At 38.0% G+C, this 20,731-nt stretch overlaps 1 protein-coding gene across 1 annotated transcript in view; it reads right to left on the bottom strand.

The window, feature by feature from the left end:
• Positions 1 to 20,731, bottom strand: part of CRB1 (crumbs cell polarity complex component 1) — a 107,774-nt gene that overhangs the window by 14,858 nt on the left and 72,185 nt on the right. Inside the window, 9 exon segments of the mRNA XM_075711211.1 lie at positions 1,461 to 1,491; positions 1,493 to 1,543; positions 4,490 to 4,589; positions 9,459 to 9,480; positions 9,523 to 9,661; positions 12,677 to 12,805; positions 14,418 to 15,324; positions 18,041 to 18,206; positions 18,596 to 19,146. Coding sequence (XP_075567326.1) covers positions 1,461 to 1,491; positions 1,493 to 1,543; positions 4,490 to 4,589; positions 9,459 to 9,480; positions 9,523 to 9,661; positions 12,677 to 12,805; positions 14,418 to 15,324; positions 18,041 to 18,206; positions 18,596 to 19,146 — 2,096 coding nt within the window.

Genomic DNA, 20,731 nt, shown 5'->3' with positions numbered 1-20,731 from the left:
GTAGTAATCTTAAGCATATGATTAATTTCTGAGACATTAACACTAGCCTACAAGATGCATCCATTATGCTAAACTAATATGTCCATAGCATTCAAGAGTTATAGAACTATCACTAAGTAAAGCAGTGGTTGGAATTGAGGACCATGGTTCTAATTCAGGCACCTGAATAAATGTGGGTAGATTTGCTGAAGTGCAGTAGTACCTGGGAAATCTCCATATTTACCCTTTATCTGGCATCCTTTTATATATATAAACACATCTAAGGTGTGGGTAACTCTTGGTCTTTCTAATTGTAATGGTGGTGAACGAGCTTCCTCTGAAGCCACATTGGTCCTGATCCATCACTAAGCAAAAATTTACCACTGAACATAGCTTCATTTCCATTTTCAGTGGAAAACAGACACCAAAATACAAACAAAAGACTTTCCAATACTTGCAGCAAAATAATTTTCTCATCAATTGTATTTTAAGAAACAAAACAAATGGAAACATGCAAAGTTTCAACATTAGATCATAGCAATAGCCAGAAATACCAGAATTACCAAAATGTATGTTCGTGTGTGGATAGTCCTTAGGATGAGATCAGAGTTACATTTTTTATCTACAGAAATAACTGGAAGACAGAAGTATTTGTTCCTGCTCTTACCAAAAAAAAAAAAAAAAAGTGCAGAGTATTATTTTTATATTTGAGTTAATTGTTCTAAAGTAACTTTCAGAATACTTTCCCTCAATGCTAAGCCTGCTGCATTATTTGAAGACAGAAAAAACAGATAAAAGAGAAAAGAACATTGTCTCATGAACTATATGAGAAAAAAAGTTGTAAAATTTAGTACCTAAACAATGCAGGCATGGAGTGCATGAATGTGTTATAAAGTGAGCAACGACTGAAGTAAATGCCCATGTGATATGAATGTGAGTCTACAGGGAAAACATCAGAAGGTGAGAAAAAGGAAAACAATGCCATTGCAACATAAAGGATGGTGTACAGACAAAATGTGTTAGTCTGAATACTAAATGTGTTATGTGAATACCATACTTGAGCTGATTCCTGTACTGCAGAGTGTTATGCTGTCATATGTCATCTGGGCTCCCTTTTCTGCTTATATTTACCATGCACATTAAATATTCAACTGCTTTTCACTGATGCGTGCAGTAATGCTGGCCTTGTGAGGAGCTTTCTTGTCTTTCCCAGCTAAGACACATCAGATAAACTTATTATCTTTGTATCCTAATGTTTTTGTACTTTATGTTATGACACATATTAAGTGTGTTTCTTGCAATATCCTTTTAGGAGTTTTAGTTAAATCCTGTGTTTTGAATACAGACTAATAGAAAATAGCAAAGGATATTAAGGGGCTGTTCTGCTATGAAAACCAACTGTAAAAATGGCCTTGTGACATTTCCAATGACTTCCAGAGCAGAGCTGCTCATTTTACAAATCTAAAGATGTTTCTTCTTACCCCACATTTGACCTGGCACAGGAATAAAGCTGCGCTCTCTGGCTCCTACCATCAACGGTAACGATTCTGCCACGATGGGTGATCTACAACCATGCAAATGACGTGAAAACAAATAAATTCCAGCTCAGTTATGCTGACTCTGCTAGGCTAATAAAAATAGTAAAAATTTACTTCAGTCGATGAAATAATGTTATTTCAATAACCTACCATCAGACTGCAATAAGTTTACCTGTGCTGTACAGTCCTGTTCTCCAAATAATTGACATGATGAGGGTTTTCTCAAAGTAAGGTACTACAGAAAATAAATCAGAAATACCAGGGAATACCCTTTATGTTTCCAGCAGCAGCCTTACAGCATGTAGGCTGTACAGACTGGACTGCTTATTTCCTTCCCACAGTCTGCTCCCTGTCTAGATCTTCGGAGCATCAGGAAAGCTGAGAGGTGAGGGTCGGCTTCTGCTCATTGATAGTTCTCCTAACCCATGGCTTGCTCCCTGTTTGGGAAAGCAAGCCAGCAAGAATGTGTCATGGGTTGGCTATGGCTGACCATGGTTGCTGGAGGCTGAGGGCATCAGTTTTGAACAGGGGTTCAGTCCTCTCTCCTTTGATCCTCCAGTACCGCTGGCTTCAGTGTGATTTTAGAGCATGTAAATGAGTGGTTTTAAATATCTCTGATATCATGAGGTTATATTATTGTGAGGCAAGGACCTCAAATGCAGTGGAGTTAGCTACACAGGGAATTTCAGAAAAATGGTTTAATTTTGAAAATATTTTACTGTACATATTAGTCTTTCTCAACAGGCTGCAAGAGCACTGGAGAAGACAAAAGTCACAGTAGATGCAAACGTGCTCGCTAAGACATGAGTCTGATGGTCCCCAATGGCTTGACCCAGTCTTGCTGCCTGGAGTCATGGGTTGTTCAGTCACACCATAGGAAGGGAACCTGGAGCTGACCTCCACATATGGTGAGACCCTCTGTTCACTCTCTGCAGGTTATAACAGCTGGCATAAGCTTTTCAGTGACCTGGGGCACCTGCAGCTGGTGCTGTGGAGGAGCAGTAGGTGAGTGGCTTGTCTGAAAATCAGGGTGGTGGTACTTCTCAGTTTCAGTTGACTTACCCAGCTTTACTTCTTCATTTTACCACACTCCTGAGGCTGAATGTTATTGTCTTAGTGTTGCTAACATTGAGCATTCAAGCTTAGGCTAAGAAGAAAAATTCTTACATTGCCTTAAAATAATTATATTTTAATATGAAAAATATTTTTTTAAAATTCTGTGTTGTATTTTTGGCCTTCTATGGCTCTTAAAACCTTCTCTTGGTAGGGCTAGCAACTTATCTTCTTTCATGGAGGCTGGAATCTGTGTGTTGGAGTGTAAACACGAGCCGTCTAGGGCTGAGTCATTATTTCAGATTGAAGGTGTTGACAATATTGCTATCCTAGTTTCACAAATGAACAAACTCTGAAGTACAGAAATGTCCTAACCATCTGCAGCAGGAAAGAGCATAGATTCAGGACAAGAACAAATCTATATTGATCACAAAGAGCACAAAGTTCTTTCACCAAATACTTTCCCTTACAAGTGTGTAAATTTCTTCTTTGGGATTTTTTCTTTGTTTTTTTTGCATTTGAAGAAGTAGAACGCTAATACTGCTCTTGCACTCAGTCTCCTAATATTGAGAAGTTTCCTGCTGGAAAGAGGAGGTAAAACATTGGGGTTTTTAATTTTCAAATAATATTCTAAAATTCTTCTAAATTGTTTTGCAATATCAAGACATAAACTGGTGAGAATCCTGGCTCAGAACTGATGCAGTGTGAAAACTACCCTGCATGACTGTATTTGCCATTATATTGCTCTACAGGTCTTGAAAATAAAATATTGTTTGTATTTCTGTGTATAATAGCAAGATAGAGGAATACAAGAGCAAAACAAACGGGTAAGGCCACAGTGAGATTGAGGGGAAATGATGCAGTTGCTACATTCCTGATGTCCACATCTTTTAGTTAAATGGTAATTATCCATTAATAGCCTCATAAGTATGAATATGTAAATAGCTATGGAATGCATTATTCATGACTCACCAGGCATTAATTATTGTAATTAAGTATCATTTGCTACGTTCATATTACTAACCCTTGCAGTTAATGAATACATTAGCTAATCACTGTAGAGCAGATTCAATCAAAATTCTGTGTGTCTGTGCTATGGAAGCCTGAGAGAGTTTTATTGAATTTAGATTCAATATTGAACATATCTTACATGCTTATCAGTGTATTTTTAATGACATTAAATGTGAATTGTAACCTCCAGTGCATGATGCTTGTCCTTGTGCCCAGGAGGATGGAATTGTACCAGCTGGAAGAGGATATGAAAGCAGCAATGGTGCACATCAGAGCACATAGCAGTAGCTACCTTAAGCAGAACTTTAATTCTGGGACGTGAAATCCGCCATCTCTTTCAAGTTTCATGTATATTCACATGTACAATAGGAGAGGGTATGCTTTGTGAGGAAGTGCTGTCCCAAAGGTGCAGCTGATGATAACGTTCAAGAAACAATTTCAAAGTACAGACTGAGCTGTTCGCCTGTCGGTGCAGGGACACGTCTGCCTTTTGCTAGCACAAGCAGAACACAGCACTAGCAGGATGTGCTCTTGAGCCTAATGGGGCCTCAGGGCACTCTTGAAACACAAAGTAAAATGAACAACCAAACTCTGCATTTTTTTACTCTCTGGAGATCTATTTCAGATAATAGTAATCTAAGTAACACAGAAAGAAGACTTGCTGGAGGTTTTTTGTGGCTTTTTTAAGGGTATAGTTCTTAGAACCAGGGTTTGTGGTTCTTGGAGTAGAAATTTTGAAGAATTTTTCATTGCAAACAAAAGTTTCCTTATTTTTAGAGAGAATCACTAACTCAAGATATAAAATGTAAGTTCAAGTGCTAAAAGTTAAAAGATACAAGTAAAGTGCTCCTTTGGCTGAACTTTTGGGTGTCAGGCCAGGAAAAATATTTGCAATGAAAGAATGAAACCTGATTTCATCACTGTGAGTTTGAAGCAGATTTTTTGCTATTTTTAGTTTCGCCAACATGCTGTAGTCACATGCACTGAGTAAATTGAGTATTGGATCTGGTTTCTTAAAAATTAAATGTTCTGGGAGCAACAGAATTCAAGTAAGCATACAACATCAAGGATATTTTCCAATTCACAAACACATGGGCTCTTTGTAGTTAAAATTGTGATAGGATACTGCTGTCAGAGTCCAAATTGTATTAGAGTACCTGCAGAGGACGGTCAGTCAGAGCCTGTTTTTTTAAGGGTCAGAAGTAGGAGCTATTGTCAATAAAGCAACTCTGCCGTTTCCTGTGTATAGTTCCACAGTGAAATACCTCTCATGTTTTTGCCAAACCCATTAAATAATACCCTTTCATTCATCCCACAGCTGATACAAATCCCTTTGCTCTTTCTTCCAATATCTCCATCACTGCTGTCTTTCCCTTCTTTTCAGAAATCTTACTTCTTCCTCAAGCCTGAACACCAGTACTTCTCATTACCCATATTTCTGAATGACAGTCACTGGTGTCTGAAAAACAATTTGAATCTTAGTATCAAAATATAGGGGGATCCATTAGAGATAATATCAGTATTCAGCATCACAAGCCATGCCTCCAGAAACCATGACCTTGCTTGTTTGCTTTCTTTCATTTTCATGTCTGGTATCCCTCTAATTTTGAGCATATTGAGACAATGATTTTCCAAGTTCTTCTCAACACCCAAAATGGTATGATCCTTTTTTTTTTTTCTTTTTTTTTTTTTTAAATGAATACTGAGATTCTCACAAAAGCATGAACTCGTCTGTGAGTCTGTGTTCCAAATAAAAAAATCAAATATCAAAAGACTTGCAATAAAATTGTGACACTGGAGATGTATGAAGATCTTGCTTAGATCTTGTTACATCTTAAGCTTGTTATATCTTAATCTTAAACATGAATAATGGCCTTTTGAACCCCTCCAATTCTAAAAAATCTTAGCAATTGGGTGTATTTACAAAAAATTTAGTGGTTAATGTCATTATTCATCTAGTTGTTTTTTCACGTTTGCTTCTATAGCTGTTTCCTTTCAAGCCAAGGAGGCTTGATTTCCAGGCAGTGACTTCTGCTATATGCTGCCATGGCAAAACAGGAACATTAACATCTCACTTATACACACCTGCATTTCTTTTAAATATATATATATATTCAGGAAAGTTATTTTAATTAATCTGGCATTTGTTTCTTTATTTTTTAACCTTTTAAACTATCAAGTCTGTTCTCCACTGGATGTATTGGAAGACCTGTGCGTGGGACAGGTCCAGGCTATGGGCCATGATAGCTCAATGGAAAGGGATGACCCATCAAAGTGTTAATGGAGACCTCGTAACACTCAACAGTTTTGTAAGTATTGACAGTACGTAAGGAGGAACCCAGTAATACCAGTCTCTTTAAACCATGTGGACAAAATCCCTTCCTCTCTGAATTGTTGGTCTGGGGGCTTGTTTGTCTAGTTGTGCTTTGTAAGGTACCAAGAGCTACCCAGCAGGGGTAATCACCCTTTATGGGTAACACAGTATTGCAGCTGAAGCGGTCTGAGTGGCTGAACTGCTTCGTTGGGAAGCACCTGGCCCTGCACTGTCAGCACACTTGGAGAAGACATAGGGAAGATACAACCTCAGGTTTTTGTGTGGTGTACACGTAAAGTGCAAATGTTCAGAAAACATGGCACACTTAAAGCAAATGAATAGAGTCATTAGCAGAAAATGAGTAGACATAAAGAGACAAAGGCGGGTTTATTTTGTGTATAAAGGTAAGGAAGTAATGTACACGTGCACAATGAAGTTGAGAATACAGAAGTACAAAGAGGAAAGGAGCAGCATTTCTGAAGTCGGGGGATGTTTCATGATGACAAGGCATTAGAGGAAGGAAAGAATTCAATGACAGGCATGTAGTCAGAAAAAGAACGAACTGATGCTCGTCTATTGTATTCTAGATTAACAACTTTCATATTCCTGTAAATCTGTATAAAACCTGTATCTAATATTGTATGTACACTCTTATGTCAAGTTTCTAGTATTGAAGAGAAAGAGATTTGGAATCTCTATACAGATGTATTCTTTGGTTTTCATATTATGCCTATAGCTATAGTATGTCAGACATATTGTTATTACATGTATTGCTTCCTAGCTTTCTTCAACGTTAATACCAGGATGAAATTTTTGCTTATTGTAGTGTATCCTGTAGTGTATATTCTATAAAGTACATAACAGCTCACTTTACTTATGTGGGAGCTGAACTAAACCCAGTGAGGAAAAACCCAAAAACTTTACTGTGATTTTTTTTTTTTTTTTTTAAAAAAAAAACCTTGGTTTGAACAGCTTTGCTTAGTAACACCAGTTTTTTCATGCAAATTTTCAAAAATTTCTTATTTCTTTGCTTTCGGTTAGCATTCTGAAATGATATGAAAGTTTTCATTTCAAGTTATTTGTGCTTAAATTTTTCATTTTTAATTTCAGTAATACTGAACCAAGTAATATTTTTAGCTATGATTAAATGAAAACTATAGTTTGGAATAAAATTTCCAATGTAATACATTGTTTATTATTTTAAATTTCTCCATATGAAGGAAAATATACATTTTAAGTCAAAACAAGGTGAATGTTTTAAGTTTGTTTTGCCTTACTTTGATATTTTAAACCAAAACACTGACATTTCACACAGAAATATTCATTTCATTAAAAAAAAAAATCTTTTCCTCTGACATTGTAAGTTTGATCAAATTATTTTATCTGAAGTAAAAAAACAATTTTCCAAAACTGTATTTTCTTTGAAAAAGAATGCAGTTTGGTTTTGGTTTGTTGACTTTGCCCATGTTATATAATTCACGATATTACATGTGATTCCCAGTAAGATCATAACTAAACCCTACATCTGATAGAATACACAGTTTTGTTTCTGACGCTGCTACATTAATTTCACCCCCACTGCTGGAACATGCATTCCCATCTTGTGTTTATTGTTTGCTTGCAAGCAGGAAGGGACCTTTTAGCTGGTTTTTTTGTTTGGTTGTTTTGTTTTGTTTTGTTTTGAATAAGAGATTAACAAGAAAATTACCCCAATCACTTTTCTGGTTTGATAAAGACAGCAAAGAAATTATCCTCGTGTAATGCAATTGTTATAAGTAAATATATTGTGCTTAAGTTTTCATACTTAGACAGGTGCTTGAGACAGGAATATGTGACATATCACAGGGATGAATCATGGTATTTTCCATAAATATGCATAAATGTGTTCCCCCCTGAAAATAGGAGTAGACTTTTTAATAACACTAGTGTTGCTGCAATTATGCGCTGAATGGTATTCAGAAAAATAACAGACTTTGGGACATTTATGAAAGGTGGGAAATAAAAAATAGAGGTTTGATTCCCAGGCAGTGACTTCTGCTATATGCTGCCATGGCAAAACAGGAACCTTAACATCTCACTTATACACCCATTTTAAGGTGTCTTAGTGCAACTGTAGAATTAAAGGTGGGATTTGCTCTTCATGAACACTCCAGTCCAATCCACAGCAAGTTGGGTAGGACTGAAGAAACAAGGTCAGGTTTAAAGTGAGGAAACTGTAATATCAGTGGGCTCAAGGACTGCTGCAAAAGATCAGCTGTTCTCTCTGGAGTCATAAGACTTCATTGTATAATGTCAGTCTTTCCTTTAACTCTGCTACATGCCATATCACTTAATAATAAAACACCACCTTATACACGCTGACTCTTTTGAATCATGACTCAAGGACACTATTTAAATGACTAAGAGGAGTACAGAATCTATACAAATATAATATGATCATGAATGCCCAAATAAATGATTGCACCATTCATAAATCGTTTTTGCCTTAAAGAATCGTTCAGAAAAACAAAAACTCACTTTTCACTACTGTTTTGTATTTAACAATGTACTTCAGTTGTGTCTACACTCTCAAAGGCAACTACACAGATATTTTGCTATTCTATCTTTTGCTAAACCTTCTGGTATTCATAATTTTTAGGCCCCTTATTTTCATTCTTTAAAGAATCTATGTACAACCAATCAACTGAACTAACTTGATTGCTTCCTAAGAAGGAAAAAAACCCAACGTATTTTTGTCTGATGACACTCATATCTATTGATGGATAACATAAATTTACTTAAAGTTGCAGAAATCTTTGAATAAACAACAAACCTATGATGTTAAATTCTGATGTACTTACTGGGCCTTTCTTGAAAGATTGATGAAGATTAAGACAACTGTATTTTATCTCAGTAGAAGATATTGGATATGTACTGGCCACTGGAGCAGACGTTCAGGATTAGTGATATCAGTGCAGGATTCTCACATCCATTTGAATTAGTGGCAGTGTGCTCAGTATCTTGCCAATTGCTAATCCAAACCATTATCTAATTATCCAAAATTATCACGCATGATTTCACAGGTGTAAGACCAAACTGCCAAAGAAACAGCAATGAAAATGGCATGTGATGCAAAGATAGTGACCATCTGTAAGGTAAAATTAGCCATATTGAAGGCAGTGGATCTTCGCCACTCATTGCAGTAGGGTCTGAATGCCACCATCAGCATATCTTATAGTTCTCATTAATATGTATTGCCTGTTGGTGTGTCCCACTGTTGCCCACTGGTGATGTGTATGCGGTGGAATGCTCTGGTGGAGGTGGGATGAAACACTTTTTAAGATCTGCTAGCATTTGTTCTAAAATGAAGCAAAAGAATTAAAACCAATCCAAAGTGATTCATAGAAAAATGTTCCAAGAAATCTAAAACAATTTTTAAAACTCTGATGTTCAGATTGCTTTGCTAAGCTGTTTGGTCAAGGCATCTTCTGCTGCATTAAAATACAAAAGTTTAAAGACTGCTTAATAGTCTTCCTGTTCACCCCACTCAACTGCTGGATCATCATCCATTCGTAGAATAAGATAGGAGAGAAGCTGAAAGAGATTCTGCCACAACAGTAAAGAGACAAAAAAGGAGAGGTCGCTTACATCTATCTCACAGCGGTCTCCGGCATAGTTCACGTCGCAGAGGCAGTGGAACTTGTTGTGTAGGTTCTGGCAGAGGCCCCCGTTCAGACACGGGTCTGAGCTGCACTCATCAATGTCCTTTTCACACCTAGCGGAAAGACTGCAAATAGTGAGCGTCTGAAACCACACCTAAAATGCACTGAACAGGCACATTTTTAATTCAGAAGCTTTTGGGGGAAGGGAGAGGAGGATGCTCTATTTGAAATCTGTGGTATATTTCCACACATGTTTATGATTTTATTAACTACCTGATTAGCTACACTCAAACCCTGGACTTCCTGTATTATTTTCGAACACAGATAGTTAAGCCGGAAATTTCATCTCTGTAAGGCATTTCCTAGTTAATGGTTCTTAGCAATGTAAAATGAAAGCTTGTGTATGATTTTAGAGCTAGATCTGGCGCAAATCCTGCCGACAGCTTGCTTATCCATTTTCATTGTTATGGGGAGCTGAGAGCATGTTTTCCTTCCCAGTAGTCTGGATGTAAGTCAAACAAATGCATTTTTTTCCCAGCTGAGTGCCCCTGGGAATACTCACCTGCTTTTTTTTCTTAATTCGAAATGCCAATAGGTGCTCAGCAGAATCTCCTATACATTCTCTCTGAGGACATAGGCCCAGAGAATGGTAAGAATGGTGCAGAACAGGGCTTTACAAGCTTACATATGTATCGTTAAATGCTTCTGAGTTAATTCTGATAATAAAGGACATCTGAGTTCTCATAATTTCTCAAGGCAGCCAATTGAATGTTAATGAAGAATGTGTGAGGTTGTCTGAAAACTAGTAATGATTTGGCGACTTGTTGCTCTGACAAAGCTTCCCCTTAATTGCCTGCCCCCTTTTTTTTAAATAAGGCTAATGGTAAATCCTAATTTTTCCAGATAAAATAGCAGATTTATTCTTGAAGAAGAATGTAAGAACCTCCCTCTGTATTATCAGGAATCACTTTTTTCCTGTGATTTTTATGAATCACATATTCATAACCACACAATGAATTTTTAGTGTTACTTTAGAGAAGAGCTGTTCTTTATATTAAACACTTTTAGCTTATTTTCTTTATTAATCTGTAAAAAAGTTTCATTTTCTTCAATGGTAAATTGTATTCATATACTTAAAAAAGCTAAACTATTTACCCAATGTATAAAAATTGTATAGCTGTGAACTTACCTATGCAAATAAAAAAAAAAAAAATCCAACCAAATCTTCCAGGGAATTAAGCACCTGAATCCAACTGAATTTCAGGAAAACTTAAAACCCCAGCTCCTTTATGTAATTTCAAAAATCTCAGCCTGAACTCAATGATAAATTTGTGTTCAAGAGACAGCTACGTCTCCTTTTATGAGGAGTAATCTTTGCACGTTTCCCTCTGCACCTATTAAGTTCATTCTTTTTTTGTGTGTGTGATCCCAAGTCAATTGATTGACATAGGAAGATACTATTTTCTCTATACTGTGCATCAATGGCTTTCTGAGGGATGAAATATTGTCTTAAAGGAAAATGACTGCTTTATCAATCTAATAGATAAATATACAAAGGGTTTGGGTTTTAATTTTCTTATTAACTGATATATTTCAATTTGTTCTGAAAAAAGGAAGTGGTGAAATTTTCTCATTTGGTATACTACGATCTGCAAGCATGGAAGTACTACTGGTTTATGGTTTGGCAGCCTGGAGAAAAAGAGGACAAATAGTCAATTTTAGACATTGGAGAAGAATGCCTTGCTGTGATAGTCAGTTAAAGTGCAGTACGCTTGGTACAAGGCTGCTGTTCAATATGAGAATCATGGGAACCATAGAATAGAGATTATTGCCAGCCAGTGGGATGGATGTAAGGAGGGCTCATTCCCAAAGCTGTAGTTAGCAAGTTGCCTGGCAGGGAAAGGAAGAAGGAAAAAGTACTTTCCTTCTACCTTGAAGTACCAAGAAATACACACACCAAAGAACTGTCTGAGAATATGATTTTACTTTTTCATATTTTATTTGATTTGATTTTTTTTGAATATTGTGAGGTGGTACACAGACCTTCTGGCTGAGTTACAGTACAATGCAGATGTGTCTGCCAGCTATACTGCATTGAGTGGGTGGAAATTTTAATTTTGTCTATCTTTTATAGCTTACTGTACTGTTTTCACAAAATCAGCAGGTTAATAAGTTTCTGAGAGAATGAAAACCTTTTGTTGAAAACTTCTTTGTGTTTGCAGAGCCAGCATAGCTTGGTCCTGTTGAACTTCTGGATATTATACTCTATGTAATGCTAATTTCGCTAAAAGCACGTATGGTATTTCCTTTCTCACTATCCAATAAGGTGCCCTTACCTATTCAGACTATATTATGATTGGAACAATGTCGTCTTATGTTTCCACAGCACCTAATGCTTTGAGGCTGTCAGGACTCCCTGCTCCAGAGCCGTTTGTAGAAAATTATCGAACGGTAAGTGTGAATTGCGATGATATGCTACGAGGTACAAATTCCACTGTGTGGAAGGCACCTCTGTTTCAGGCTAAACTATAACATGTGAAAAGTATTCCTTAACTTCTTTTTAAAATAATAATTCTGTTTGCGCACTTCAGCGTTCAGTAAGAAAGTAAGAAGCTGCAATACCACCAGGTGTGAGATGGTGGTATGTAATACCATCATCTCAAACCATCCCTGTGGAAGAATGGATCATACATCCACAACACATGTGTGTGAAAGTGAAACAGCTTTGCATATTCATGTGTCAGTGTATTGTAGCTGATTTTTATATATGAGCAGGATATGTGTGTTTATGTGTCCCCACCTACAGAAAGATAACGTTCTAGGTTGTCATATACAAAATTGGCATGGCATCCAAAAAATGTAGAAGCGTACAATGCTGTCTAAGAAACAGCTTGCAGAGTTAATGGTGCTATGTTGGATTGAATCTTGCTGCATTAATTTGTGATTTTTGTCTAAGTAAAACTGCTCTACTTTCAGTCCCTCAAAGTCACTCAAGCAAGGAACTGCCGAACTTAAATAACTGCTTTGTCTGTATTTCTGTAGGAGGGCAAACCCCTTTGGCAGGGGTTACCGTCTGGACCCTCCCGGAACAGCTTTTAGAAGAATTGTTCCACAAAGATTTGCTGGGCAAAGCATCTCACCGTTCTCCAGCAAATCCCGGCAGGCACACACATGTCAACTCGCCACTGAGATCGGTGCAGTTGCCGTAGTTGAAACATGTGAGGTTTCTGTCTTCATTCCCACAAACTGTATATGGTAATCTTCTGTATCTAGATAAATAAGAAGGCAATGGTAGTTGTTATTTGCACTTTCCTTGTTTCTGGATGTCTTGTGCTCTCTCAGCTTTTCATTTGACTTTAGTCCACAGCTTTAGTGGAAAATATTTAGATCTACCCTGCAAATTTGTTATTTGAATGCAGAATCTAGTACTGTTAGTCTCCAAATAGAGGGAGCACTGCTCCTGCTGGCAAATACTATTCAATACCAATGGGAAAGGCATTACATTTTACCTGTAAATGAACACACAGTTGCAGGGGCTGCACATACTTAGTGCCTTCTTGGTTTCCTCTTTGGAAAGGAAACCCCACATCTGTGTGCATTGACATGCTTGGTGCCTGGGGTTCTCGGGGTGCTCACAGTTACTGGTAGGCAGCAACTGAACCAGAGGAGCAGTACTGTTACTGGCTGGGGTATTGTCCAAAGGAAAGGCAGCAGGAACTGAGGTTTAGGACTCACAAAACATGTTTTGCTTAACTTCTTTAATTTACTGAATTTGTTTTTCCCTTTCCAAGTATTTACTGGCAAGTTAATGACTCATTTCTTAGGAAAAAAAAAAAAAAAAAAAAAGACAAAACTCTACCTACATTACTGATATGGCTCTATGTGATACCTGGACAGCTTAGTAGAAGAGTTCAAAAGAGAGACTTAGCATACAAGGTAGACCATATTGGGCCAATATAAGGCATCTTCAAATCTCAGGATATCCTAACTACTCAAAAAAAGTCAACAAAAAATAACAATTTTGTAATTACAGCCTAAAATACGGTGGTTGGGCAGCATGAAGACAACTGTGTGTTTGCATCCTTCAGGCTGCAGCAGACTGGGTTTGTTGGAGTCCTCTGGAGGAAGTAGAAGGATTTTGACTTCTCTGAGAGCAACTGGACATGCTCAGAAGGGACAAGTATATGGTGTGCAGAGAAGGGCAATTAAAGGAGGGAGAGGCCAGGGAAGAGCCTGCAGTCTTTACACAGGAGTGTCTGAGAAGAATAGGAAAGAGCCATGTGAGGAGTATCACAAGTGATGGGAAGAGTGGGCTGTGTGGTGCCTGCAACCACCAGGACTGCTGGGCTGAGAGAGCAAGCCTGGAGGAAAAGACCCACCTAGCAAAGACGCTGTGGGTGGGGAGAAAAACTCCTTTACAAACCCTTCTAATGTTATTTTGTCTTACCCACCAACTCTGAATTTCTCTACTTACAGTTCTAGAGCTCTGTTACTCTAATAAAGTATAGTTTTAGAGATTAAAACCCCTTAAAATCTTTTTTCTAAAAAAGCTGCAACACTTCCGTCGCCAAGCTCTGGCAGACTTGTAATTCTGTCATCAGAGAGCTCGTAGGACCCAGGCTGGCAGCAGAGCTGTGCCTTGTTCCCTGTCTCCTTGCCTCATCAGTCTCTACCTGAGCTGCCAGCTCTCCACTGCCCCGGTCCACATCTAATTGATCTGTACAGCTTTCTGTACTGCCCACTCTATACATTAATTGTGCAGCCATGGTTAATATATAGATAGATGTATAACATCTGTGTTTAAAATGGAGACATCAGTGATATAATAACCCTTCAGAAGAGACCTGACAAAATCATATGGATCTGCCTTGTTTATAGTACCTGCAAAATTTTCCAGTGAAGTTACCAGAACACAGGCAAGAATATCCGTTAATCCCGTCAATGCAAGTGGCCCCATTTGCACACTGGTGGCCACGGCAGTTGTCTATGTCCTCTTCACAATTTATCCCTGTGTAACCAGGTTCACAACTGCACTCATAAGAGGTGATCCCATCGGTGCAGTTTCCATGAATGCAGGGGTTTGAAGAGCATTCATCGATGTTGACTTCGCAATGGGTGCCAGTCCATCCTTTGGGACATATGCAATGGTAGGAAGTATAGAAGTCTTCACATATCCCCTCATGCATACAGGGATCTGAGCTGCAGAAATCTACCTGCAAACAGCCAGTAAGAGTGGGGTTTGCAGAAATTTTGAGAAATTGCTCCTCTTGAGGTTTTTTAGTAGGGATGTCCGCAGTTTCGAAGTATGAGAGATAAATGCCACCGATTTCTATGGTGCTCATACATCCTCGCAGGCCATCCAGACTGTCAAAAGCCTTGTCAGCCACGTAGATGTCTGTCTCTTCTCTTAAAAAGTTGAGGCTTCCTGCAGCAGTTGTGCTAGTTGCAGTGTCTTTCTTGTTATCTATATCGATGTGCCATCTAGAGAACTGGGATAGTGGCTCTACCATAGAGACAGTCACTTGATGCCATTTCCCATCATTCATAGGCAGTGAGCTAGCAAGGGTCAGCTTATAAAAGCTGTTGCCGCTTTGCAATTGAAAGAGTAATTTGGAATTGTGAATACTGATGGTAACGAACTCTGGCTCCTTCTCTGCATGCAGCAGTATCACGTCAGTGTCCCTAGTTCGAAAGCCAAATACGATATTGGTGAGGTCTCTGCTGATTTTTCCGTTGCTTCTGTAAAATATTGCACTGCTTCGGCCACTAAACACTGCATTAGCAAGACCTGTGCAAAGATAATAATTGAGACAGCAGGCCAGCTTTAAACCAATATATTTGGAATGATCTCTTCAGTGCCCCATGCTCCCTGTTATGTAAGTCCTTTTGGGTTTGCTGAAAAACAATCAAATTCCACCAGTGTTTCAGTTGTCCTTGCCTGCCCCTTATAGCTATAGAAATTACAGGGCAGTGCCAGCACCGGCTATATTGACATCAAAAGTCATCTCAAGTTATCATTTTAAAGATACAATTCTTCATTAGTGTTATCTCTCTTTTGCCTCTTTAGACAAAGAGAAGGAGGTGATCATAATTGTATACAACACAAACCTGAGGCTGAGAGGGTATTTCAGAAGAAGATTTATATTAGTCATTTTATGTTTGTTCCCTAAGTATTGGCACTTAGTTCCCTAGTTGTTCCCCATGAGAGATCTGGACAGGGTGAACCTTTGTTCTCAATTCCTCTTTTCCTAGGTAAAGCACTAAAGAGGTTTTAGAAAGTATTTGATTGGATCCCAATTTACTCTGGCTGATGCAAAAAGGTCGAATTTAATTGAAGTCAGTTGGCAAAAAGCCCCTTCAAAATCAATGTAAGAAGAGTCGTGCCTGTCACATTTAAAGCCAGCTTCTCCTGCTGTGTACGCACTGCCACAGCCCTACTGAGGGCTCTGAGCCTGTGCTGGTGGGACTGGGAGGGCAGCAGAGTACTCAGTTTGCACTTGTGTGAGTGAAAGTTGATGGGCAACACTGTGGCAGTTTCATGGACATCTTCACAAAGGTATTTGACATCTTTTGTTAGCATGGTTTCTGCTAAAATGCACTAACTCGCCGGGCTGTAAATGTGCACATTCTGAGATTTATGAGGATTATTGACAGGAAGGAGGGACAGGAAGGAATGTCTTCTGTCTGTACTTCAGGCAAATTCAGCTTTGCAAGATCCTAGCACTGAGATAAGGTGGGTTCCTGAACTATCTCTGGGCTCAGTAAATCTTGATGAAAAATACCCCTGGGAGTCCCAGTACAAAATTATTGACTGTATATCCTAAGGCAGCAGAGGTGCAACTACATTGCCTGGCACATGAAATGTGGTATCTTCCTCACTGGAAAAATTTCCTCAGAGGAAACCGTACTAAAAATGAAAGTTAGAGCTTTTCAAAATTATTTCTGTTTTTTTAAATGTCTCAAAAAGCTGAGTTTTTTTTAAGGTCAAAAAGCTAAAATACACCTGTAGAACTCTTACTAAGTCCTGAGCACAGCAAGCTGTCTGGATATGCTTTTACTCTCAGTTGTGACACTGGGCATACAGTTTTGCTGTTACTTGATGTTCCCCACATCAGCTTGTGTACTGGATTTTTCTTGTTTCTTGGAGTTCATGTTTTCCTGAAGGGCTTGTTAATCGTAGCCGTCTAGGTGGAACTATAGCCACAGCCCCTGGAAAACAGCTCTTTTTCTGCCTTAGCTTAAAATGGTATCCAGAGCATAAGACACCAGGCTGTCAGAGAACTCATGGGCCAGTAAAACTCCTTTTTTTCGTTACTCTGTGTTGAACAACAGGAAGTCTATGCTGTAGCTAGGAAAACAACTAGTTAAAAATACAGCTCTGTAGTGCAGGAATTTTTGAATATCTATTAGGGAAACTCCCTGCTATTGCCACATAAAACAGCACAGAAATCTAAAGGTGATCTAACAGTATAAATGACCTTGAAGTTAGCAAAAGGAAGCAGTTCAGATACTTTTCACTTCTCTGTCTGTGTGTGTTTATATTCTACTGTAATATGCAATAGTAAAGTTTATGAGAGAATGTATTTTGATGTTATCATTAAAGACATCTATTAGAGAAGGTGCAATTATTTTCATTTCAGTTACAAATTTTAACAAATGCTGCAATGCTGATTCTAACAATCTCAACAAAAATAGCATCATATTGGTCTGTCAGCAAATTGTCTATGATAGAAATCTTTTGTTGACCAACCTTCTCATTCCTAACAGTCAGTCATTCTAAGAGCTTCTATCAGACTGTGTGTGTATTTATCGCCCTTCACAGCATCATTAGGGCTTTCTTTGACAGCAAAAAGAAAAAATATTGCTTCAAAATCCTTACTTGCTTTTTAAATTCCACTCCAGGGTGGGAAGGAGAAGGAAAGTGGAGAAGGAAAGAGATATGCAGGGTGGCTAATGTTCTTAAGACAGCTAATGGTCATCAGTTTTCAAATAGACTGCTTGGCATGCAGGTGCTTCTTATGAAGATACCAGATGAACAACTGTACTGCTGGTATTAAGATGACTTTCTTCAAAGGTATTTAACATTTAAGAAAACCAAGTGATACAATGTATGTCTTGTAGCTTGTCTGCTCAGGAGGATGGAGAACATCTTAAGGTTAATCCAACACTGGATAACTTTGCAGTGGAAGTATGACGGGTATGCTCACACTCTGGTGAGGTACTGATCTATTGTACAACCTCGACAAATTGTGTTGAATAAGGCAAAAGCAAAGGTCCTGTAACCATTGGTGTCTGTGTCAGGGGGTCTGGCTGAAAACTTCTGGGTTTGGTAGGGCAGACTCTTCCTGTTAATGTTGCTTATGATTGACATTATTATTTTAATACAAAAAAAACATTTGAATGAACTTTAAAGGCAGTGAATATTGAGTTTCAAGGAAATGCTGATGAAAATTTCTATTGTTTCTAATCTCCAAAGATGATAGGAATAACTGAAATGTACCTACATTCAAATCCTTGGTGCACCAGCTGGCATTGTGCTTCATGAGGACAGGGCCCAAGCTCACACCACTTAACTTCCTCGCATGCCTTCCCCGCTGTGTTAGGGGGGCACGCGCAAGTGAAGTCATCCCAGATTGAATAGCACACACCACCGTTGTGGCAAGGGTTGGACTATAGGGAAAAAGAGACAACCTAAGTATGAATAAAAGCTGGTGGACTCCCAACTCTAAGGGTGGGGGACTGTTTGGCAAGAAGGAGAATTCTGTTTATTTCAGATGAAAAGTGATAAAGGCCAGTATTATGACAGCACAGCATGTTCAATAATTGGTGAAAAACAGTATTTCAACCTTAGAATATTTTAATTTTCCCCTATGCAAATACATTTTGCTGCTGATATTCATCATATGTAGCATAACTCAACAAAATGTGCTCTTTCTAGCATTTTTGCTTATTTTCCTAAGATACCGTTATCGTCAAATAATGTATGGGAATGTACAAACAATTAAAATAAATTCCCCATTATAAATGTGTGAAAAAGCTCTGAAAAGTGTCTGTCTTACCTTGCAGAGGTTGTCACCAGTACAGCCTTGGGTGACATTGATCAGAGTTCGGTTGATAAGAGAATTCAGTGGATTGGTGATGGGGAAGAATTCCAGCAGCTGGTTATTCACTCTTACATCTTGGATGCAGCCTTTGAAATACCTGCCATTTCTATCAGTTTCTTTGTTATCTGGTAGGCCTCCAATGTAAAGAATATCCTTACTCTGGATGGTTAGTACTGGAGTAGAAATAAAGCCTAGGTATTGAGAGGACTGGAACAATTCCATCTTATTTGGTTGTATTTTTAATGTTATTAAGTAAAAGTTTCCATCATTCATGGAGTGTTTCCCTAATAACTTTGTGGAATTTAGAGCTAACATTGTGAGTTTCCCACCTTCCAAGTAGACTCTTACATAGAGGTAAGTACTGTTTCTCAAAGCCAGTAACAAGCCAGAATATTTGCGTGTTCGGACAAACATTGATATGTTCAAATTTTCATTCTGAGTGGCATCAACAGAAAAAGCAGCATAGCCTGAGGAGTCCTCAGATCCAAACCGTCCTGGAATGTACTCTTGAGGTTAGAGACATGGAAAAAGGTTAAAAAAAAAAAAAAAAAAAAAAAAGGAGAAAAATAAGATAGTTAGGGCTAAATGACAAGGGAGCCAATGCAATGATCAAATAGCTACTTCTGGTAATATTTACGTATGGTAGTAAGATGTGCTGGTATTTATGGATCAATAAAGACTTGATCCAGCTGTAAAGAGCTTCTATTTCAAAATTCCTGTTGGCTTCCATGGCTGTAGGATTAAGCCCCAAGTACAGGACCAGATGTTATATTATTGGGCATATTTTCCCCTTTATCGTGCGGTGTGTAATGCTGTCTTTTCAAATGGTTAAACAAGGACAGATTTCTACAGTTTCCTGGATTTGTCCTCAGAAAGACAATTTTGAAAAGAACCTAGCTGCTTTGATCCTCTGATGACCATGGAAGTTAATGTAATTCTGGAACTTTGTGATATTTTTTGCACTGATTCCAATTGTAGAAATAGCCGGAAGCCACTCAGCAAACCCCTCTTGTGTAAAACCTCCAAATAGGGCACCAATTTAGTGTTGCATGGGTCCCCCAGTTCTCTGACAGGCTTTCTGTTGCTGGGGCTCAATGCGTGCTCAGATACATCAACTTGTATCCTGTTATGAATCCTGCTCAGTCTTGCGAGTGCCCATAATGCTAGGGTGTCATGTGGGAAAAATGATCCAAGATCGAGTAAGCCTTTTTCTTTTTTTTTTTTTTTTGTGCTTATCAATTAAAACAATTAAACCAAAACCATCTGTTTCTCTCCCTTACTCTTTATTTTCAGTAATGATTTTCAGACTTGTAAGGACACAAAATATGTAGCCCAAACCGTATTTTATTCTGATGAATCATCTCGTTAAAGCACAACAAAGTGTTTCTATTTTTACACTTCAAGTTTCATGATCTTGTCCTCAATATTATAGACTTCCTGCCTAAATACTTTCAAGAGCTATTTTTAATATATTAAATTCATAGAAAGAATAAACCCAGCTTTTTTCTTAAATGCTCACATAGCTAAAGAGTCAGTCCTCTTTTGTGCAGTAAAACTCCTAGAGCGAGACCTCATAGGCCAAGTTTCCGCCTGCAGCACTACTTTTTTTTATGACTACATTAAAAACCCCAATGAAAACAGGGGACTGACTGTGAAGCCCCAACAGACCCTTAATAGCCACACTGCACTACTATGTGGCACGGCAATATTATTTAGCAACAGGAATAAATCCCTTGTTTCTAGACAGACAATTTCATAAATAAATTAAATTTGAAATATTTTAATTCTAGAAATAAGATTACTTATATCTACATCTGCTTGTTAAAACTCTGGTATGTAGAAATAAATATTTGTTGAAATGGGTGTTTTGAGGCATTAAATCTCGTTAAGTTATATCTTCTCTGTAAGGTTGTACTAGAGACTGAGATATCTTTTCATGAGGGTAAAAAGAAAATTTCTGCTGGAATGAGGATTACACATTTGCAGTGTTAGAAGGAAGCATGAATCTTCAAAAAGGTATTTCATGTTTACAATTGCTTTGTTACATTTCTCTCTATTTATAAATATACATATATATCTCACCAATCTGAT

This window comes from Pelecanus crispus, chromosome 5 (assembly GCF_030463565.1).
Source record: "Pelecanus crispus isolate bPelCri1 chromosome 5, bPelCri1.pri, whole genome shotgun sequence".
NCBI classification, from domain to species: Eukaryota; Metazoa; Chordata; class Aves; order Pelecaniformes; family Pelecanidae; genus Pelecanus; species Pelecanus crispus.
Note: the sequence above shows the minus strand (reverse complement) of the source record. Positions and strands in the feature narration are given on the sequence as shown.